We start from the raw sequence: 19,336 nt of genomic DNA, 5'->3' as shown, positions 1-19,336 counted from the left end.
GTTAAGTTGGGTGAACTTTGGCCCATTCCTCCTGACAGAGCTGGTGTAACTTTTTCAGTTCTGCCCACACATTTTCTATAGGATTGAGGTCAGGGCTTTGTGACGGCCACTCCAATACCTTGACTTTGTTGTCCTTTAGCCATTTTGCCACAACTTTAGAAGTATGCTTGGGGTCATTGTCCATTTGGAAGACCCATTTGCGACCAAGCTTTATCATCGTGACTGATGTCTTGAGATGTTGCTTCAATATATCCACATAATTTCCCTCCCTCATGATGCCATCTATTTTGTGTTGTGCACCAGTTCCTCCGGCAGCAAAGCACCCCCACAACATGATGCTGCCACCCCCGTGCTTCACGGTTGGGATGGTGTTCTTCGGCTTGCAGGCAGCCACCTTTTTCCTCCAAATGTAACGATGGTCATTATGACCAAACAGTTATATTTTTGTTTCATCAGACCAGAGAACATTTCTCCAAAAATTGGAAATTGCTCCCAAGGATGAACTTGTGAAGGTCTACATTTATTTTCTGAGGTCTTTGCTGATTTCTTTTGATTTTCCCATGATGTCAAGCAAAGAGGTACTGAGTTTGAAGGTAGGCCTTGAAATGTATCCACAGGTGCACCTCCAATTGACTCAAATGATGTCAATTAGCCTATCAGAAGCTTCTAAAGCCAGACATCATTTTCTGGAATTTTCCAAGCTGTTTAAAGGCACAGTCAAGTTGGCATTTGTAAACATGTGATATAGGAAATTATACATGAAACAATCTGTCTGTAAACAATTGACTTGTATCATGCACAAAGTAGATGTCCTAACCGACTTGCCAAATCTATAGTTTGTTAACAATACATTTGTGGAGTGGTTGAAAAATGAGTTTTAATGACTCCAACCTAGGTGTATGTAAACTTCTGACTTCAACTGTATGATCTGTGTAGTAATATTATTCAAATCAGAAATACATTTGCATTGCTAGTTATAGCCTAATGTTAGCTAGCTAACTTTGAACCTAGTTTGTTAGCTTTAGCTACCTGCAACTTCATACTACAGCAATGACAATGTTTGTATTGGTAGTAGTATGAGTTTGAATTATGCCGGTTCATTGTTTAGCTATCTAGCTAGCTTCATGTCTAAACAAAAGACTCCACTTCTGCCAGATTATTACATGACCCATCAAATTAGTCTGGGGGTGATTACTGCCATCTATTGTATTTCATGAACATGTGTACATGTCTAGACCATAGTGACCCATCCACTTAGCTAGATATGGCTGGGTGGTGGTTATAGCATTTCCTTAATATGAACCATCAATTTAGACAAGTGTGTCTAATAAGCATAATCTAATACTGATACAATATTTGTTACATATTTTTATCTGGACAAGTTCTATTTTTGATATTGCTACTATGCATGTAACTACATCCCTGTACCAATTACACCTTCTGTATCGAGTGCATCTGGCAAATAAACTGACATTTTATTTGATATAGCACATGTTTGCCACATGGCCTCACATTTAAATCTTTAAAGAGATGGGTGGGGCTAAGGTTTAGGATGATGTGAATGATGCTGAATGGGTGTAGACAAAGAAGAGCTCTCCAGTAGGTATACCAAAACATTCAAGGGACATTTTCTCAAAAGTGGGGTAACAATTACTTTCCCGTTGTCCCTCAACTGCAGTACCATTTTCTAGCTCTGAGTCTCTATTTTTATCCAATGTAAAAAAAAATATTTTAAAAAAGATTTCAAATTATGCTGCATAAGACCGAATCGAGGCGGTCAGTCACATATTTTAATGTGGTAACAATCCACATGTCATGCTTCATGTGAAATTTAGGATGATTTTTAATGGAAGGAATAAGTTAAACATAAAATTGAATATTCCTGGCTGCGGCGTGTGTATGATGTGTGTGTGCATGTGTGTGTGTTGTTAGGGAGGATGAGCGTCTGGGAGTAAATCCACTCACTCACAGTTCACAGTTCGGTACTCTATGTGAATGCACATCGAAGAGTCAAAAAAAAAAAACATTTTGGCACATAAATTGAAGAAGCTGAAGCTTGAAAATAGCTGGGGCTGCCAGAAAGAATGCATGGTTCCGTTGAGAGAAACCCTCTTACTGTTCCCGAGATTGGGTTCTATCTCTAGGCCATCAGAATGTTAAACAGCCATCACTAACATAGAAAGGCTGCTGCCAACATACAGACTCAAATCTCTGGCCAATAAGCAGACTTAATAAAGGTATCACTAGTCACTTTAAATAACACCACTTTAATAATGTTTACATATACTACATTACTCATCTCATATGTATATACTGTATTCTACACCATCTACAGCATCTTGCCTACGCCATTACTCATCCATATATTTATATGTATATATTCTTATTCATCCCTTTACATTAGTGTGTATTTGTGTGAATAAGGTAGTTGTTGTGAATTTGTTAGATTACTTGTTAGATTTTACTGCATAGTCGGAACTAGAAGCACAAGACTTTTGCGACACTCGCATTAACATCTGCTAACCATGTGTATGTGACCAATAAAATTTGATTTGGTTAGATTTACTGACACACAGTAGCCTACACCATGATGTTGCCAGTTACTGGACCAGCTAAACCTTGCCATAGCTGCAATATTGTTTGTACATTTCTTAGCTTGATAAAAGTACTAGTGATTGAGATGATCTGAAATTTGAATTTGAACTTGAACTCCAATCCCACTAGATAACTGTTATCTTCCCAATGCCATTAATAAGTAGATTCCATAACTTTACGTCAGCACAAGCAAAGACAACGGGCTAGTTCGTTAATTAAATAGCCTGTCCCATATTTGCTACATATGTTGAACATGTTTGCAGCCCACATTGTTCTAGTGCCGAGGCGTTGATGCAATCAGCCCAGCCGGTAATACGCTTGAGTGTCCCCCAGAGACCGGTTTCTACATAAAACATCCTGCTATCAGGCTGCAAAGGCAAAGAATTCCTCCTTTACTCGATTTAATGGGAGCCGCAAGAATTAAAATTGAAAAATATGCTTACTGGCTTAATAAAATCTACCCTAGACCTAATGTTTATTGCGGTGGACATGGACATAACAAATGTAGTCAATAAGCAAGCTTAAATTCACTAGGCTATTAATAAGCCCTAATAGACTGTGTATAATTCTAATCAAATTCTAATAAAAACAAAATATCAACATGTTTTAAATAGCCTATGTCTAAATGCAGTTACAGACATGATAATTGGTCCCCATGGATGTATGATACAAACAAAGCAACTTACACTATGGAGGGTTTTACGCAAGTCTAAACGTTTCACAGGAGCTGGATAAATATCCAATATAAAGATATTTATATAAAGATGTCCATTTTCTGTTATACTGCTCTTCAAATGTTATGTTTTATAAACATCATGGAACCATTTTACAGATAAGTGAAAATATTATCTAGAAATATACATCTTTTTTTTACCCCATTTTCATGATATCCAATTGGTAGTTACAGTCTTGTTCCATCGCTGCAACTCCCATTTGGACTCAGGAGAGGCGAAGGTCGAGAGCCATCCGTCCTCCAAAACACAACCACGCCATGCCACACCTCTTCTTGACACACTATTCGCTTAACCCGGAAGCCAGCTGCACCAATGTGTTGGAGGAAACACCGTACAGCTGGCGACCAATGTCAACGTGCATGCGCCCGGCCACCACAAGGAGTCACTAGAGAGCGATAGGACAAGGAAATTCCAGACGGCCAAACCCTCCCCTAACCCAGATGATGCTGGGCCATATGGGTATCCTGGTTGCGGCCGGCTGAGACACAGCCTGGGATCGAACCCGGATCTGTAGTGACGCCTCTAGCACTGCGGTGCAGTGCCTTAGACCAACTGCACCACTCGGGAGACAATACATTTGGGTTTTAATCAAATTAAACAAAAAAAAACGATCAATATATTTTTTTTAAACAACAATATTTCTAAATAGGATCGAGTCAGAACCATGATATCAGAAATATCTTCTCTCATTACATGGCATTGAGTGCACACTTAGGCCTAATTATCTTTATGCATAACATTCGCACGTCTATACAAAATAATAGGCTCCTGTTAATTGTATTTTTGCCTATGTGCGACCGGGTGTCGTGGGTGTGGAGTCAACTGCAGGAAACAGAATTTCAATGCTGTGCGTCTTTTTAATCGCGCTTAACACACCACAGGGTGCTCACAAAAGTAACATACAAAACACAACAGAGCCGAAGGTTACAATGAAATAATCCCGCACAACAACCAGGCGGGCCGGCTGTCTAATAAAGACAAACTAATTAACCCTACACAGGTGCTACCACTAAACATACAAGGAGGGGGAGGAAAAAACAATCAGTGGCAGCTAATAGGCCGGTGACGACGACCGCCGAGCGCCACCCGCCCGGGAAAAGGAAACACCCTCGGTCGGACTCGTGACAGTACCCCCCCCCTGACGCGCGGCTCCCGCAGCGCGCCGACACCGGCCTCGAGGTCGCCCCGGAGGACGAGGCGCAGGGCGATCCGGATGGAGGCGATGGAAATCCTTCAACATGGAGGGATCCAAGATGTCTCTCACCGGTACCCAGCACCTCTCCTCCGGACCGTACCCCTCCCAGTCCACGAGGTACTGCAGGCCCCTCACCCGGCGCCTTGAGTCCAGAATGGCCCGGATCCTGTACGCCGGGGTCCCCTCGATGTCCAGAGGGGGAGGGACCTCCGGTACCTCACTGTCCTGCAGGGGACCAGCCACCACCGGCCTGAGGAGAGACACATGAAACGAGGGGTTAATACGATAATAGGAAGGGAGTTGTAATCGATAACACACCTCGTTTATTCTCCTCAGGACTTTAAAGGGCCCTACACACTGCGGACCCAGCTTCCGGCAGGGCAAGCGGAGAGGTAGGTTTCGGGTCGAGAGCCAGACCCTGTCCCCGGTACAAACACGGGGGCCTCACTGCGGTGGCGGTCAGCACTCCTCTTCTGCCGTCCACTCGCTTGTCGTAGAGAGTCCTGGACGGCCCTCCAGGTCTCCTTGGAGCGCTGTACCCATTCCTCCACCGCAGGAGCCTCGGTCTGGCTCGGATGCCATGGTGCCAGGACCGGCTGGTACCCCAACACACACTGAAAAGGGGACACGTTAGTAGAGGAGTGGCGTAGTGAGTTCTGAGCCATTTCAGCCCAGGGAATGTATCGTGCCCACTCCCCTGGCCGATCCTGGCAATACGACCGCAGAAACCTGCCCACCTCCTGGTTCACTCTCTCCACCTGCCCATTACTCTCGGGGTGATAACCGGAGGTCAGGCTGACGGAGACCCCCAAGCGTTCCATGAACGCTCTCCATACCCGAGACGTGAATTGGGGGCCCCGATCAGAAACGATGTCCTCCGGCACCCCGTAGTGCCGAAAGACATGGGTGAATAACGCCTCCGCAGTCTGTAGGGCTGTAGGGATACCGGGCAACGGGAGGAGACGGCAGGACTTAGAGAACCGATCCACAATCACTAGAACCGTGGTGTTCCCCTGAGACGGCGGAAGATCGGTCAGGAAATCTATGGACAGATGTGACCATGGCCGCTGTGGAACGGGGAGGGGTTGTAGCTTCCCTCTAGGAAGGTGCCTAGGAGCCTTACTCTGAGCGCACACTGAACAGGAGGAGACATAACCCTTAACGTCTTTAGCCAACGTAGGCCACCAATACCTCCCCCGAAGGCTCCCCACTGTCCTCGTCACCCCAGGGTGACCCGAGGAGGGTAGGACGTGAGCCCACCGAATCAGTTTGTCCCGAACACCAAGCGGCACGTACCTTCGCCCCGCTGGACACTGAGGAGGCGCGGGTTCAGCCCGTAACGCCCGCTCGATGTCCGAGTCCACCTCCCATACCACTGGGGCTACCAACTTTGAGGCGGGAAGGATGGGAGTTGGTTCGGTGGACCCATCCTCCGTGTCGTAAAGGCGGGACAGTGCGTCAGCCTTTACGTTCTGGGAGCCCGGTCTATAAGACAAAGTAAACCGGAACCGGGTGAAGAAGATGGCCCACCTTGCCTGACGTGGGTTAAGTCTCCTAGCTGCCCGAATATACTCCAGATTCTGGTGGTCGGTCCAGATGAGAAAGGGGTGCTTAGCCCCCTCAAGCCAGTGTCTCCACACCTTCAGTGCCTTAACCACCGCTAGCAACTCCCGGTCCCCACATCATAGTTACGCTCCGCTGGGCTGAGCTTCCTTGAGAAGAAAGCGCAGGGGCAGAGTTTTGGTGGCGTACCCGAGCGCTGTGATAGCACGGCACCCACCCCAGCCTCGGACGCGTCCACCTCCACTATGAATGCTAGAGAGGGGTCCGGATGCGCCAACACGGGCGCCTCAGTGAACAGCGCCTTCAACCTGTTGAATGCTCCGTCCGCCTCGGCTGACCACTGCAAACGCACCGGGCCACCCTTCAGCAGTGAGGTAATGGGAGCCGCTACCTGGCCAAAACCCCGGATAAACCTCCGGTAGTAGTTGGCAAAACCCAAAAACCGCTGCACCTCCTTTACCGTGGTCGGAGTCGGCCAATTACGCACGGCACTAATGCGGTCACCCTCCATCACTACCCCCGAGGTGGAAATGCGATATCCCAGAAAAGAGACGGCTCGTTTAGAGAACACGCATTTCTCAGCCTTGACGTATAGGTCATGCTCCAGCAGTCTACCAAGCACTTTGCGCACCAGAGACACATGCGCGGTGTGAGTAGCCGAGTAGATCAGAATGTCATCGATATAAACAACCACTCCCTGCCCGCACAGGTCCCTGAGAATCTCGTCTACAAAGGATTGGAAAACGGCTGGAGCATTTTTTAACCCATACGGCATGACGAGGTACTCATAGTGGCCTGATGTAGTACTAAATGCGGTTTTCCACTCGTCTCCCTTCCGAATACGCACCAGACTATACGCGCTCCTGAGATCCAGTTTTGTGAAGAACTGCGCTCCGTGGAACGATTCCACCGCCGTAGCGATGAGAGGTAGAGGGTAACTATACCCCACTGTGATGGCGTTTAGACCTCTATAATCGATACACGGACGCAAACCTCCCTCCTTTTTCCTCACAAAAAGAAACTCGAGGAGACGGGTGAAATGGAGGGCCGAATGTACCCCTGTCCCAGCGACTCCGTGACATATGTCTCCATTGCCAACGTCTCCTCCTGGGACAGCGGGTACACGTGACTCTTGGGAAGCGCAGCGTCTACCTGGAGATCTATCGTACAATCCCTTCCCGGTCGATAAGGTGGTAATTTAGTCGCTTTCACTTTACTGAAAGCGATTGCCAAATCGGCATACTCGGGGGGAATGCACACCGTGGAACCCTGGTCTGGACTCTCCACCGACGTGGCACCGATGGAAACTCCCAAACACCTTCCAGAACACTCCTCTGACCACCCCTGGAGAACCCCCTGTCTCCACGAAATTTTAGGATTGTGCCGGGCCAACCAGGGAGTCCCCAGCACCACTGGAAACGCAGGCGAATCAATAATAAAGAAACTGATACGCTCCCTATGATTCCCCTGCGTCACCATGTCCAGTGGGACCGTGGTCTCCCTGACCATCCCTGACCCTAATGGCCGGCTATCTAGGGAGTGCACGGGGAAGGGAGAATCTATCGGCACCAGCGGAACCCCTAACTTAAGGGCGAGTCCGCGATCCATAAAGTTCCCAGCTGCGCCTGAATCGACTAGCGCCCTATGCTGGGAAGAGGGAAAAAGTAAAGGAAAAAAGTTAAGACAAACATGTGGCCAACAAGGGGTTCTGGGTGAGTTTGATGCTGACTCACCTGGGGTGACCGAGAAGCGTTCCGCCTGCCATCTCTACTCCCAGACGGACCCCCCCAGCACCGATCAGACGTGTGTCCTCTCCGACCACAGTTGGTGCAGGGAAGGCCTCCTCCTCCGGTACCCCTCGGCGCAGCCCCTCCCAACTCCATCGGAATGGGAGCGGAGGGGCTGGGTGGTGGAATGCACAGGACCCTCTCTGAACGCCCGCGGGCAGCCAGCAGATTATCCAGTCGAATGGACATGTCAATCAGCTGCTCCAGTGACAGAGTGGTGTCCCGACACGCTAACTCCCGGCGGACGTCCTCTCGGAGACTACACCTGTAGTGGTCCATGAGGGCCCTGTCGTTCCACCCAGATCCGGCTGCCAAGGTCCGGAACTCCAGCGCGTAATCCTGGGCGCTCCTCCTCTCCTGCCTGAGATGAAATAGTCGTTCTCCCACCGCTCGGCCGTCTAGAGGGTGATCAAACACGGCACGGAAGCGGCGGGAAAACTCTGGGTAGTGCTCCCCGCTGAGTCTGGGCCATTCCAGACTGCGTTCGCCCACTCCAGAGCACGACCCGTGAGGCAGGAGATGAGGACACTCACCCTCTCTGCTCCTGAGGGAGTGGGTCTGATGGTGGCCAGGTATAGCTCCAGCTGAAGCAGAAACCCCTGGCAACCCGCCGCAGCTCCATCATAAGCCTTCGGTAGCGTCAGACGGAGGGTGCTGGAGTCGGGAGATGGAGAGTCCGGAACCGTGGGTGCCGAAGGTGGAGAGAGGAGACCACTCCTCTCCCATCGGTCCATTCTCTCCATCACTTGATCCATCGCGGTTCCGATCCGATGGAGGACGGTGGTGTGGTGGAGAACCCGTTCCTCCATCGATGGGAGAGGGTTGGCTGCTGCTCCTGCTGACTCCATTCAATTTGATAGGTGCGGGATTCTGTAATGCTCCGGGTGTCGTGGGTGTGGAGTCAACTGCAGGAAACAGAATTTCAATGCTGTGCGTCTTTTTAATCGCGCTTAACACACCACAGGGTGCTCACAAAAGTAACATACAAAACACAACAGAGCCGAAGGTTACAATGAAATAATCCCGCACAACAACCAGGCGGGCCGGCTGTCTAATAAAGACAAACTAATTAACCCTACACAGGTGCTACCACTAAACATACAAGGAGGGGGAGGAAAAAACAATCAGTGGCAGCTAATAGGCCGGTGACGACGACCGCCGAGCGCCACCCGCCCGGGAAAAGGAAACACCCTCGGTCGGACTCGTGACAAGGCACATCTCTCCGTCCATAGGCACTGTGCTTCATGGCTGGATAGGCTACACGTATTCTCTCAAAATCCATGCCATTATCAACTACGTTACCATTAGAAACTGCTTTTTGTGGGTTTTAAAACGTCCCATTAGCGCTGCATGAAATTGACACTTTTGTGATTGTTCTTAAGGACAAACCTCAAATTTTACCACCCCTCCCACCTCAACACAATTGAGCTGATGTTAGACAGTTCAATTTCCAAACCTGGTCATGGGGCTGGACAATGTGAGTGTGCCATTTTTTACATGACTCCAATATCTTTTACTTTTCTCCTGTTCTTGTTGACCATGTTAATGTTGTGTAATATGCCAATACAAAGAGACAGATCAAGAGATTGCATTACAAAGATTTCAATGAATAGGTGTCATCTCATTCATTTAAATTGGAATGGTTCCATTTATGAAGTGTTTTCGAATGCGAACCACAACATTTTCTATCTTACTGATCTGAGCCAAATGTCTGCATTCCAAATGGCACCCTATTCCTTTTATACCCTCATGGCACTATTTAAAAGTAGGAAACTATATATGGGATATGATGCCATTTGGGACATAAAGGGCAATGTACCTGATCTACAAGTCGAATATCACCTAGATATATGGCACCAATAAACACATTGTTGCGTAATTTCACCTGATAGGAAAGTCGATTACATCAAACCGCTTCCTGCTCTCAGACCATTTCATATTATTCTGTAAGTAAATCTGAGATACTCAATTTAGTAGGATATGTTACGTTTCATATGGTGTGTATTCATTTGTGGATGTCCATCACCATTTTGTCTAAACTTATGTTATGAATTACAATTGATATTATATGCTACAAATTTGCAAAATGTACAATATCTTACAAATTTGCAAAACGTACAGTATGTTACGAATTTGCAAAACCAATGATATGTTAGGAATTCTACCTATGTGGCTAGGTGGCTAATGTTAGCTAGCTAGCTAACGTTAGTCAGGTAAGAAACGTTAGCCACCAAGACAAAAATCTAGAATTTGTAACATCAAATCAAAATCCAATCATATTTTATTGATCATGTACACATATTTAGCAGTTGATAATGGCATGGATTTTGAGAGTGAAAGTGCAGCCTATCCAGCCATCAAGCACAGTGTCCATGGGAGGAGAGATGTGCCTTTTTTGAACATAACATTTATTGGTTTCCTCCCCCATTAACTTTAATTTGATTAAAAACCAAGCATAGCCTACCCTCCCATTAATTAAGACCAAAGTAGCCTATGAATAAAAGGGGTTTAAATGGTCTACTGAGAATCATTTTAAAGGGTTTTGCACTCATGCTTTATCATTATTCACAAGTAGGCTATCCATCCCCATATTCAAAGAGCGCCTCATGTCCAATTACCAAAGACGAGCTCCTCCAAACTATGCAGTCCTCCTATAATGCCATATCAACAGGAGATGTTATTTTTTTATCTGCCTCGCACATAGACAACAATACAATTAGCAGGAGCCTATTATTTTGTATAAATGTGCAAATATTATATGTAAAGATAATTAGGCCTATGTGTGCACACAGTGCCATGCAATGAGAGAAGAGATTTATGATATCCTGGTTCTGACATGAACGTACTTAGAAATATTGGTTTCAAAAATAGATTGATTGGTTTTTATTAAAATTAAACAACAACAACAAAAATGAATTAGATAGATTCACTGTTTATGGTGAGAACGTACATGGCTCGAATGCAATACGTTTTTGTCTGCTATTTGTGCAGAAGTGCAAATATGATCTGTAAGATGAATCCTTGATTATTATAAAACATTTGCGAGCAGTATAACAGTGAATGGACATTCCCCCTTTCTCTCTTCCTCTTTATATTAGATCTTTATCCAGCCCCTGTGAAAAATTTGGATGTGCTCAAATCCCTCCATAGTCTAAGTTGCTTTGTTTGTATTATACACCAATGGGAACCAATTACGGTGTCTGTAACTGTGTTTAAACATTGCCTATTTAAAACAAGTTGTTGTTTTGTTTTTATTAGAATTGTAGTCTTTTTTGGGCTTATCAATAACCTAGTGAATTTAATCTTGCATATCGAATACGTTTGGTATGTCCATGTCCAGACTGCAATATACAGTATGTTTCGCACAGCTAAGCATATCTTCCCCTTTTTGTTCGGCGGCCACCCATTCAATCGAGTTAAGGCATTTTCAGCCTGATAGGAGGATGTTTTATGTAGAAGTCGTTCTCAGGGCTACACTAGAGTGGGCCGATTGCGTTGACACCTCGGCACTAGAACAATGTTGACTGCAAACATGTTCAACATATGTAGCAAATATGGGGCAGGCTATTTAACAAACTATCCCATTGAGTCTTTGCTTGTGTTGGCGTGAAGTCATGGAATCCATTTAATGGAATTGGGAAGATAGCAGTTATCTAGTGGGATTGGAGTTCAAGTTGACATTAGACGTGTATCTAATCACATAATTAATCATACATTTAAGATAATCTCAATCACTAGTACTTTTATCAAGCTAAGAAATGTACAAACAATATTGCAGCTATGGCAAGGTTTAGCTGGTCCAGTAACTGGCAACATCATGGGGTAGGCTACTGTGTGTGTCAGTAAATCTAACCTAATCTCAGGTAGAGTAAGAGGGTTTCACTCTACAGAACTATGCATTCTTTCTGGCAGCCCCAGCTATTTTTAAGCTTCAGCTCCTTCTCACATTGCTAGCTGTCCTCCCTTAAAACTATAAACAATTTTTGTGCCGACAAAACATTTTTTCTACTCCTCGATGTGCAACCCCACAGAGTATCTAACTGAACTGTCAGTGAGTGGATTTACCCCCAGACACTCATCCTCCCTGACACACACACACACGCAGACACACACACAGCGGCCCGGAATATTACATTTTCTGTCTCATTAATTCCTTCTATTAAAAATCATCATAAATTTGACATGAAGCATGTCACGTCGATTAAAGAGAGTACTGCTCCCCCCTAGGATGCTGTGCAGTAATGAGATTACTGTGGTGTGGTGTGGTGTGGTGTGGTGTGGTGTGTGTGTGTGTGTGTGTGTGTGTGTGTGTGTGTGTGTGTGTGTGTGTGTGTGCCTGGGTATGTGTGCTTGTATGTGCGTGTGTGTTTGCGTGTGAAGGTGTGGGTGGATGTGTGTGTGCCTGTGTGCCTTACTGAAATGGGACTCTCATGGGAAACACCCAAACAACATGATTGCATTAGCTCGTCTGGTTCATGGATTCACCCTCTTTGCTGTCTAGCTACTTTACCTCACCCCAGACCTGACCTTCACATATATCAATCAGGAATCCTAACAAATGTGACAAGTTATTGCTTAATGCATTTGTTGGTTACAATAATGCAATCTTCAATTTCAACTTGTAAGTGTAAGACATGCACGCACACGGTAGAGCAACATGCTGCTCAGAAGTCAGTAAAATAAGACAGCCCATGCTTTAGTCACCCTGGGGACACCAACAATGTGTGTTGGAGAGAGAAACAGTTGATATTCCAAGTCTAACAATGCCCCAACCTATCAGCCATGGGCAGGGGGGTTGGGGGAAGGGTAGCCTGATCTCTAGTCACTGTAACGTGTGGTAGTATAAGTGCCTGGGTTTCATGCACTGTTGCATCATTACACTTCAGCCTACTGAATACTGTAACATAGAAGCTGACAGGCTAGAGAGGACAGGGTTGAGCTGTACTGTTTAAACTGATAGATAGGTTACTAGGATCGAGAGGACAGGGTTACATTATAGTCATATTCCTCTTTATGTCTGGCACTTGAGAGTTCTAAACGCAGTCTCAAGCATAGTCTCTATTTGCAAAGTCCCTGCCATTGTCTGCCCCGTGTGCCATTAGAATAACATTGGATGACTGAGGAGGGGTTAGAAAAACAAGAATGCTAAGAAGGCTGTCTGAGAGAAACCCTCATAGAATCACTGGAATTCATTGATTCATTAATGAAGAAGGCTCAGAACAAACAAAGAGTTAGCGAGTCTTCCTTCAGAGTACAAACAATGATCCCCAGAACACAAAAGAAAAGCTGATAGGGTTCTGGGATGGTCTCAAGACTCACTGTTTTCACACGGTCTAAAGTCAAGATATCTGACTGGTATCACAAGCAGTGAGAGGTCGAAAAGATTCCACAAGACAACATCTCATGGTAACAATGTGAGTAAACAGCAGAGAGAGAACAGACATGTCACAGAGTCTGGCACTGCTGATGGATCACAACAGGATGGACCATTACCTAGGTAAAAATCTGTTTAGGTTAGGAGGCGATAGATATAAGAGTGAACAAACGGAACACTTAGTTCAAGCAGGGATTTAAATAATTGAATGTGTCACAGCATTGTTTCCTTAACATCCTCAGTTTACAAATTGATAATGTAGGCCTATTGCCTGCAGGACTTTGTCTATGGAAAATACCTCTGCAAAGCTATACTACTACAGGAGCCATACCAGAAAGCAATGTCATGTGATTACAAACAGTTTACAGCCAGCTCTAGTGTCATTTCAACTTTGCCCGATGACCTTTTGAGCTGCGGCTAGTTGGGGGAAATGGTAAGGATAACTGGTTCATCTCTGGTCATACAAAGCAGCACTTTTCTCTCTGGTGCATCTCAGGTGAAGGTATCCACGGAAAGAGTATTAGAGAATCATCAACAATATAGCTCTATGGCGAATCTTCATTGAGCAAGCTTTTTAGTCCAGGACCAGGCTTAATCTGGATCTAGGAAACCAGCCCCTATAGTCTAGGAAACCAGCCCCTATAGCCAATGGAAAATACCTCCCCAAGCTATACAATAACAGGCAGAATGCAGCACTGCACACTTCTCTCTGCACACTTGTCTCTGGTGTACACAAGGGCAGACTGACCATCTGCATTTCGGGAAAATGCTAGAAGGGCTGGTCCATTTTTAGCCTAGTGGGTCTGTCTAACATTGTTTTTTTGTGCAAAAATGATCACTATCTGGCTAATTATGGGGGCCTCAAGGGGAAAAATGGGCCAGTGTGTTAGAAATGCCAGAACTGATTTCTGGTCTCAGTCTGCCCCTGGGTGTACACAGAAATAGTATAAGAATACTGTGCATATACAGCATATATCTATGGAGGTATCATCGATATGATTGTGTTACTCACTGTCTGCATGGGATGGTGATGGCAGGGCCAGACAGCCCAGGAGCAGGATAAGCACGGCCCCCCTGGCGAGGGGATATTCTGCCCGCCGGTGGTGCGGCGCCATAGTCCTGGTGTAGGCACTCCTCTCGCCTCTGTTCTCCTACCGACACTCCCACTCCGCTCGATGGCTAGGAGCTCACACAATCATAGTGACAGCTGGGAAAGGAGACAGGAAAGATATGGGGTTAGTATTGCATGTTCATTTAGTTATTTACCAGAAAGTCTTGTCCATGGAGACTTACAATCTGTGTGCGTTCAACTAAATACGTAGCACAACCAACCGCATAGCACAGTCATTGCAAGTCAAATCAATCACAGTCACTGCAAGTCAAATATATCACTGTAAAATAGTTCAAATGGCCACTACTTGTGCTTCACAAATCTCAGTCTCATCGTTGGTTCAGAATTATCCAACAGACCAGACTAAAATAGGACTACATATGTAGATAGGTAAACACAAGGTAGACAACACAGACGTTAAATGGTTCCTACAATATGTAGAATGGGGCCCCGGGGAACCTAGATACAAACACCCACACAACAGATACACTCTGGGGACCACCGGTGACAGGCCCGTAAGGGAGAGACTTTGTGTGTGTGTGTGTGTTTTCCAAAACATTAACACATTGAAGGAACACATGGTTGTTGGGTCCGCCAGGAATCGTCACACACACACCCACACACACAAACACACACACATTCGCTAGTCATCTTCAGCATAATTACAGTTGAGCACCTGCCTCTCACAAATGGACCGCAAATCACAAAAAGGCACCACGCTTATGCAAGCCATTTATGTCATTTTCTTCACATTTCTCTCAGATAGACAGAGCCAAACATTAACTACAAGGCTGCTGCGCTGCCAAGACTGCCATAGGTACAGTCAATCTCTGTTTGAAGCCTGTCCAAGGCAGAGGCGGTCGGGAAGGTTTAACCCTTAACAATGACTTGGTGATGTTGTCCTTTCATTCACACAATAGTCTGAATGATTGGATTAATAATACAATAATAGAAATAGAGGAGAGTGACAAAAAGGATTTGACAGAACGTAATCCTTTACATTCAACTTGAATAACTGAATTAGCTGAATATTGAATAGCAAATCCACTGTGTCATTTCAATGAGCTAGCTTTGCTCAAACTTATAAACGTTGGTTAGGTGGACTCTTTTTTTCCCCCACACCATGGCGATGACCCGGGGGTGGCAGGGTAGCCTGGTGGTTAGAGCGTTGGACTAGTAACCGGAAGTTTGTAAGTTCAAACACCCGAGCTGACAAGGTATAAATCTGTCATTCTGCCCCTGAACAGGCAGTTAACCCACTGTTCCTAGGCTGTCATTGAAAATAAGAATTTGTTCTTAACTGACTTGACTAGTTAAATAAAGGTAAAAAAAGAACATATATATATATATATAGGGCACTACTAGTAGTGCATTTAATAGGGAATATGATGCCATTTGGAATGTAATCTATGGGAAGATCTCAATTGCAAACTTCTTGTGTCCTCTCTCCTTGTCTCCTTCTCAAACCCCATTGGAAGAGAAGATCAGAGGAGAGGGCCCTTTGACCTCCTCCAATGGGTTTTGGGGAGGAGAGGGTTATTCCAGGCTCATTACAAGCCTGTATTTCTCTCAAAAGTAGTGCACAAATTTGTTAACATCCCTGTTAGTGAGCATTTCTCCTTTGCCAAGTTAATCGATCCCCCTGACAGGTGTGGCATATCAAGAAGCTGATTAAACAGCGTGATCATTACACAAGTGCTGGGGACAATGAAAAAAACACTCTAAAATGTGCAGTTTCTCACACAACAGAATGCCACAGATGTAAAGTTTTTAGGGAGCATGCAATTGGCCAGATAATTGAATGTTAATATATCTACCATAAGCCTGCCGCCAACGTTGTTTCAGAGAATTTGGCAGTATGCTGATGTTGTGAACAAAGTGCCACATGGTGGCGATGGGGTTATGGTATAGGCAGGCATAAGCTACGGACAACGAACACAATTGCATTTTATCAATATACAGTGACGAGATCCTGAGGCCCATTGTCGTGCAATTCATCTGCCACCATCACCTCATGTTTCAGCATGATAATGCACGGCACCAAGGATCTTTACACAATTCCTGGAAGGTAGAATTGTGTACTATTTCCCATTTCTTCCATGGCCTGCATGCTCACCAGACATGTCACCCATTGAGCATGTTTGGGATGCTCTTAATCGATTTTGTACGACAGCGTGTTCCAGTTTATGCCAATATCTAGCAACATCGCACAGCCATTGAAGAGTGGGACAAATTTCCACAGGCCACAATCAACAGCCTGATCAATTCCATGCGAAGGAGATGTGTCGCGCTGCGTGAGGCAAATGGTGGTTACACCAGATACTGACTGGTTTTCTGACCCAAGCCCCTACCTTTTATTTAAGGCATCTGTGACCAACAGATGCATGTCTGTATTCCCAGAAATGTGAAATCCATAGATTCGGTCCTTCAATTGACTGATTTCATTACTTTTAATACAGAATGAAAACATGTTGTCCTCAAAAGTGGGTGCGTGCTTTGGATGAATGCTGCCATTCATGGAGATACAGCCAGTGGGGGGTGAAAGTGCTGTCACTCCTAAGCCATTATTTTGAAGAAAGTGTTGTCATCTTTGCGGGAAAACGTATAATTTAATTGAGGAGGTTGACATTGCGTAGACCTACATCATCCACTTGCAACCTGACTAAATGCATATAATTTGAATTCTTAACTTCATAATGAACATGTTAATGAAAAGAAGAAAAAGGCAAAAAACTAGATGTTGACTTGCATGTCAACGTCTCTCTCTCTCTCCTCTTAGCATGCAGGCAAAAAAACTTCAATTACAGAACAAACAAATCTTTCACACTTAAAAACGAGACGGTTTTCAAAAATTGTGATGTGCCATTTGCTCAGTTGCTCTGTCTTCCTGTGCCTTCATCTCAAAGAGTTTGGTTGAAAGCATCTCACGGCATCAATAGCATCCGCAGCGCTCCCCTGTCCAAAATCATCTCTCTCGAAACAAGATGGTGCCACTGCATGAGACCTCCTCGCTGAGACAGCTAGCTGGAGAGTCATCACTTTCATCAGAGCTTTCACTTCTGAGACTTCTAACTTCATTGATTCAATAACAAACAGACTCATGAAACATACATTGCCTGACTGCGCCTTATTGGGAGATTATCAGCCTCCCTTGAGGCTTCAACAAACAAATGTAAAAATATATGACATGAAGATCAGGATCGTTGCGCCCTAATGAACACATCCCAGGTTTAGAGAGCCATCTTTATGGGGTTGAAACTAAGTAGTGATGTTTGTCAGTGACAATTAAAGAGAAACAAGCACACTCACCCATACATGCAAGCCATAAACTCTAATTGTAAATGACTGGGTGATGAGTTGTTGGTTTGGTGTTCGTGTAAAGTGTATAAGACTGTGGAAAATAATTCCTTCTCTGTTCTATACAGTACCATCAGTAAGGCAATGATATAGCATCGTGTGCAGGAGGCTACTTTAATTTATTTCACTAATGTGACAGGCGGTCTGACCTGTGAACTCTGAAGTGATGCATCTACATTACGTATTCTTAGATCATATGGTGCATGTACGCTAATTCCAGACAACATGTTGTTTGAGTGCATTAAAGGATTTCAGGGAAATGATAGCCACACGCACACACACACACACACACACACACACACACACACACACACACACACACACACACACACACACACACACAGAGAGAGAGAGAGAGAGCCTCAACAAGACTGTACTGCTCTAAAACCCACTCATCCATCCACCGGCAACTTGTTTTATTGTTGCTAGATTGATCTGTAATCTTGTTTAATCCCCATATTGCAAATTGACTGCTTCATGTCGGATAGTGTTACCATTTCAAACAGTTTGTTAATTAGAAATCTCTACTGTAGGCCCATAGAGTGGATCTGTCTACTGCTCAAATGCTGAAAGGAAAAGTAGCCTAGTACTCTATAAATGTATCAGTGCTTTATATTTCAATACATCATACTTAAGCCAGCACTTTGATACACACTATATCTGATTATGACAGCGTTGCCATTTCATAGCCTTAACTGAAATACAGAATCTATCTGGGCCATTCATTTATGTAAATGAAATACCTCAGAGATAACACAGGTTGGGTGATATCTGGAGAAGAGGTCCTTTATGTAAATGGATAGTTTAATCCGGTCAGTATTATTTGACAGAGTACTATTGCTCTTCATTCATTCATTCAAATCCCTTAAAGTGGAGGTTTATCCCAATATCAGTTTTTTCTTTATACATTGGCTTAATAGAGTCGATGTCCATGCAGTTTGGGCTACACATTAATATATACATTTTCACTATGGAAAGGTGTGAATCTCACAAAAAGGCACTTTGGTTGTTTTTCTCTAGGATGCCTGTCACGGATCCCTCTAGAACTTTCATTGCGCACACCTAGCCCCCATTCCCACTGATTATATTTGTATACATGTGCCCTTCGTTCACCATGGTGCTGTCGATTAATTGTTACAATTTCCGTTGGCCATGTGAGTACCTGTGCCTTGTTGTTTAAGCTTCCGTGCCATTGTAGAGCGCAGATGATCACGGGTCTCATTCTGTGTGATAATCATTGTGCGCTAGTGTTATTTCGAGGTACTGCTAGCTCTTTTGTTTGGTTTTCGTCCCCTGCCTTTACATTACACGTTGTATTGTAGGTAAGAAATAAAAAACCCGATTACGCATTCCTGCGCCTGTCTCCCGACCCATTATACCAACATGACAGAATAATCTACCCTTAAGTGAGACAGCGGGAATGGCCCGCCCGACGACGCTGCGACTGGTCCGTTCAGCACCGCTGCAACTTCGGCAGCTGCAACTGGGTCGTCCGAAGTCGCCACAATGGGTCCGTCCGACTATGCAACTTCATCAGCTACAACTGGCCTGTCCGATGCCAGCACAACCGGTCCATCCGATGCCATTGCTACTGGCCCGTCCGACGATGTCGCAACTTAG

At 45.0% G+C, this 19,336-nt stretch overlaps 1 protein-coding gene across 2 annotated transcripts in view; it reads right to left on the bottom strand.

Annotated features, from left to right (window-relative positions):
- Positions 1-19,336, bottom strand: part of LOC112249942 (receptor-type tyrosine-protein phosphatase F-like) — a 318,952-nt gene that overhangs the window by 249,772 nt on the left and 49,844 nt on the right. For both annotated transcript variants that reach the window (XM_024419699.2, XM_024419707.2), the window contains exon 2: positions 14,261-14,455. In XM_024419699.2, the coding sequence (XP_024275467.1) occupies positions 14,261-14,363 (103 nt within the window). In that variant the 5' untranslated portion in view covers positions 14,364-14,455. The remainder of the gene's footprint in view (positions 1-14,260; positions 14,456-19,336) is intronic.

Source organism: Oncorhynchus tshawytscha, linkage group LG01, assembly GCF_018296145.1.
Source record: "Oncorhynchus tshawytscha isolate Ot180627B linkage group LG01, Otsh_v2.0, whole genome shotgun sequence".
NCBI classification, from domain to species: domain Eukaryota; kingdom Metazoa; phylum Chordata; class Actinopteri; order Salmoniformes; family Salmonidae; genus Oncorhynchus; species Oncorhynchus tshawytscha.
This window is presented reverse-complemented; position numbering and strand designations above follow the sequence as displayed.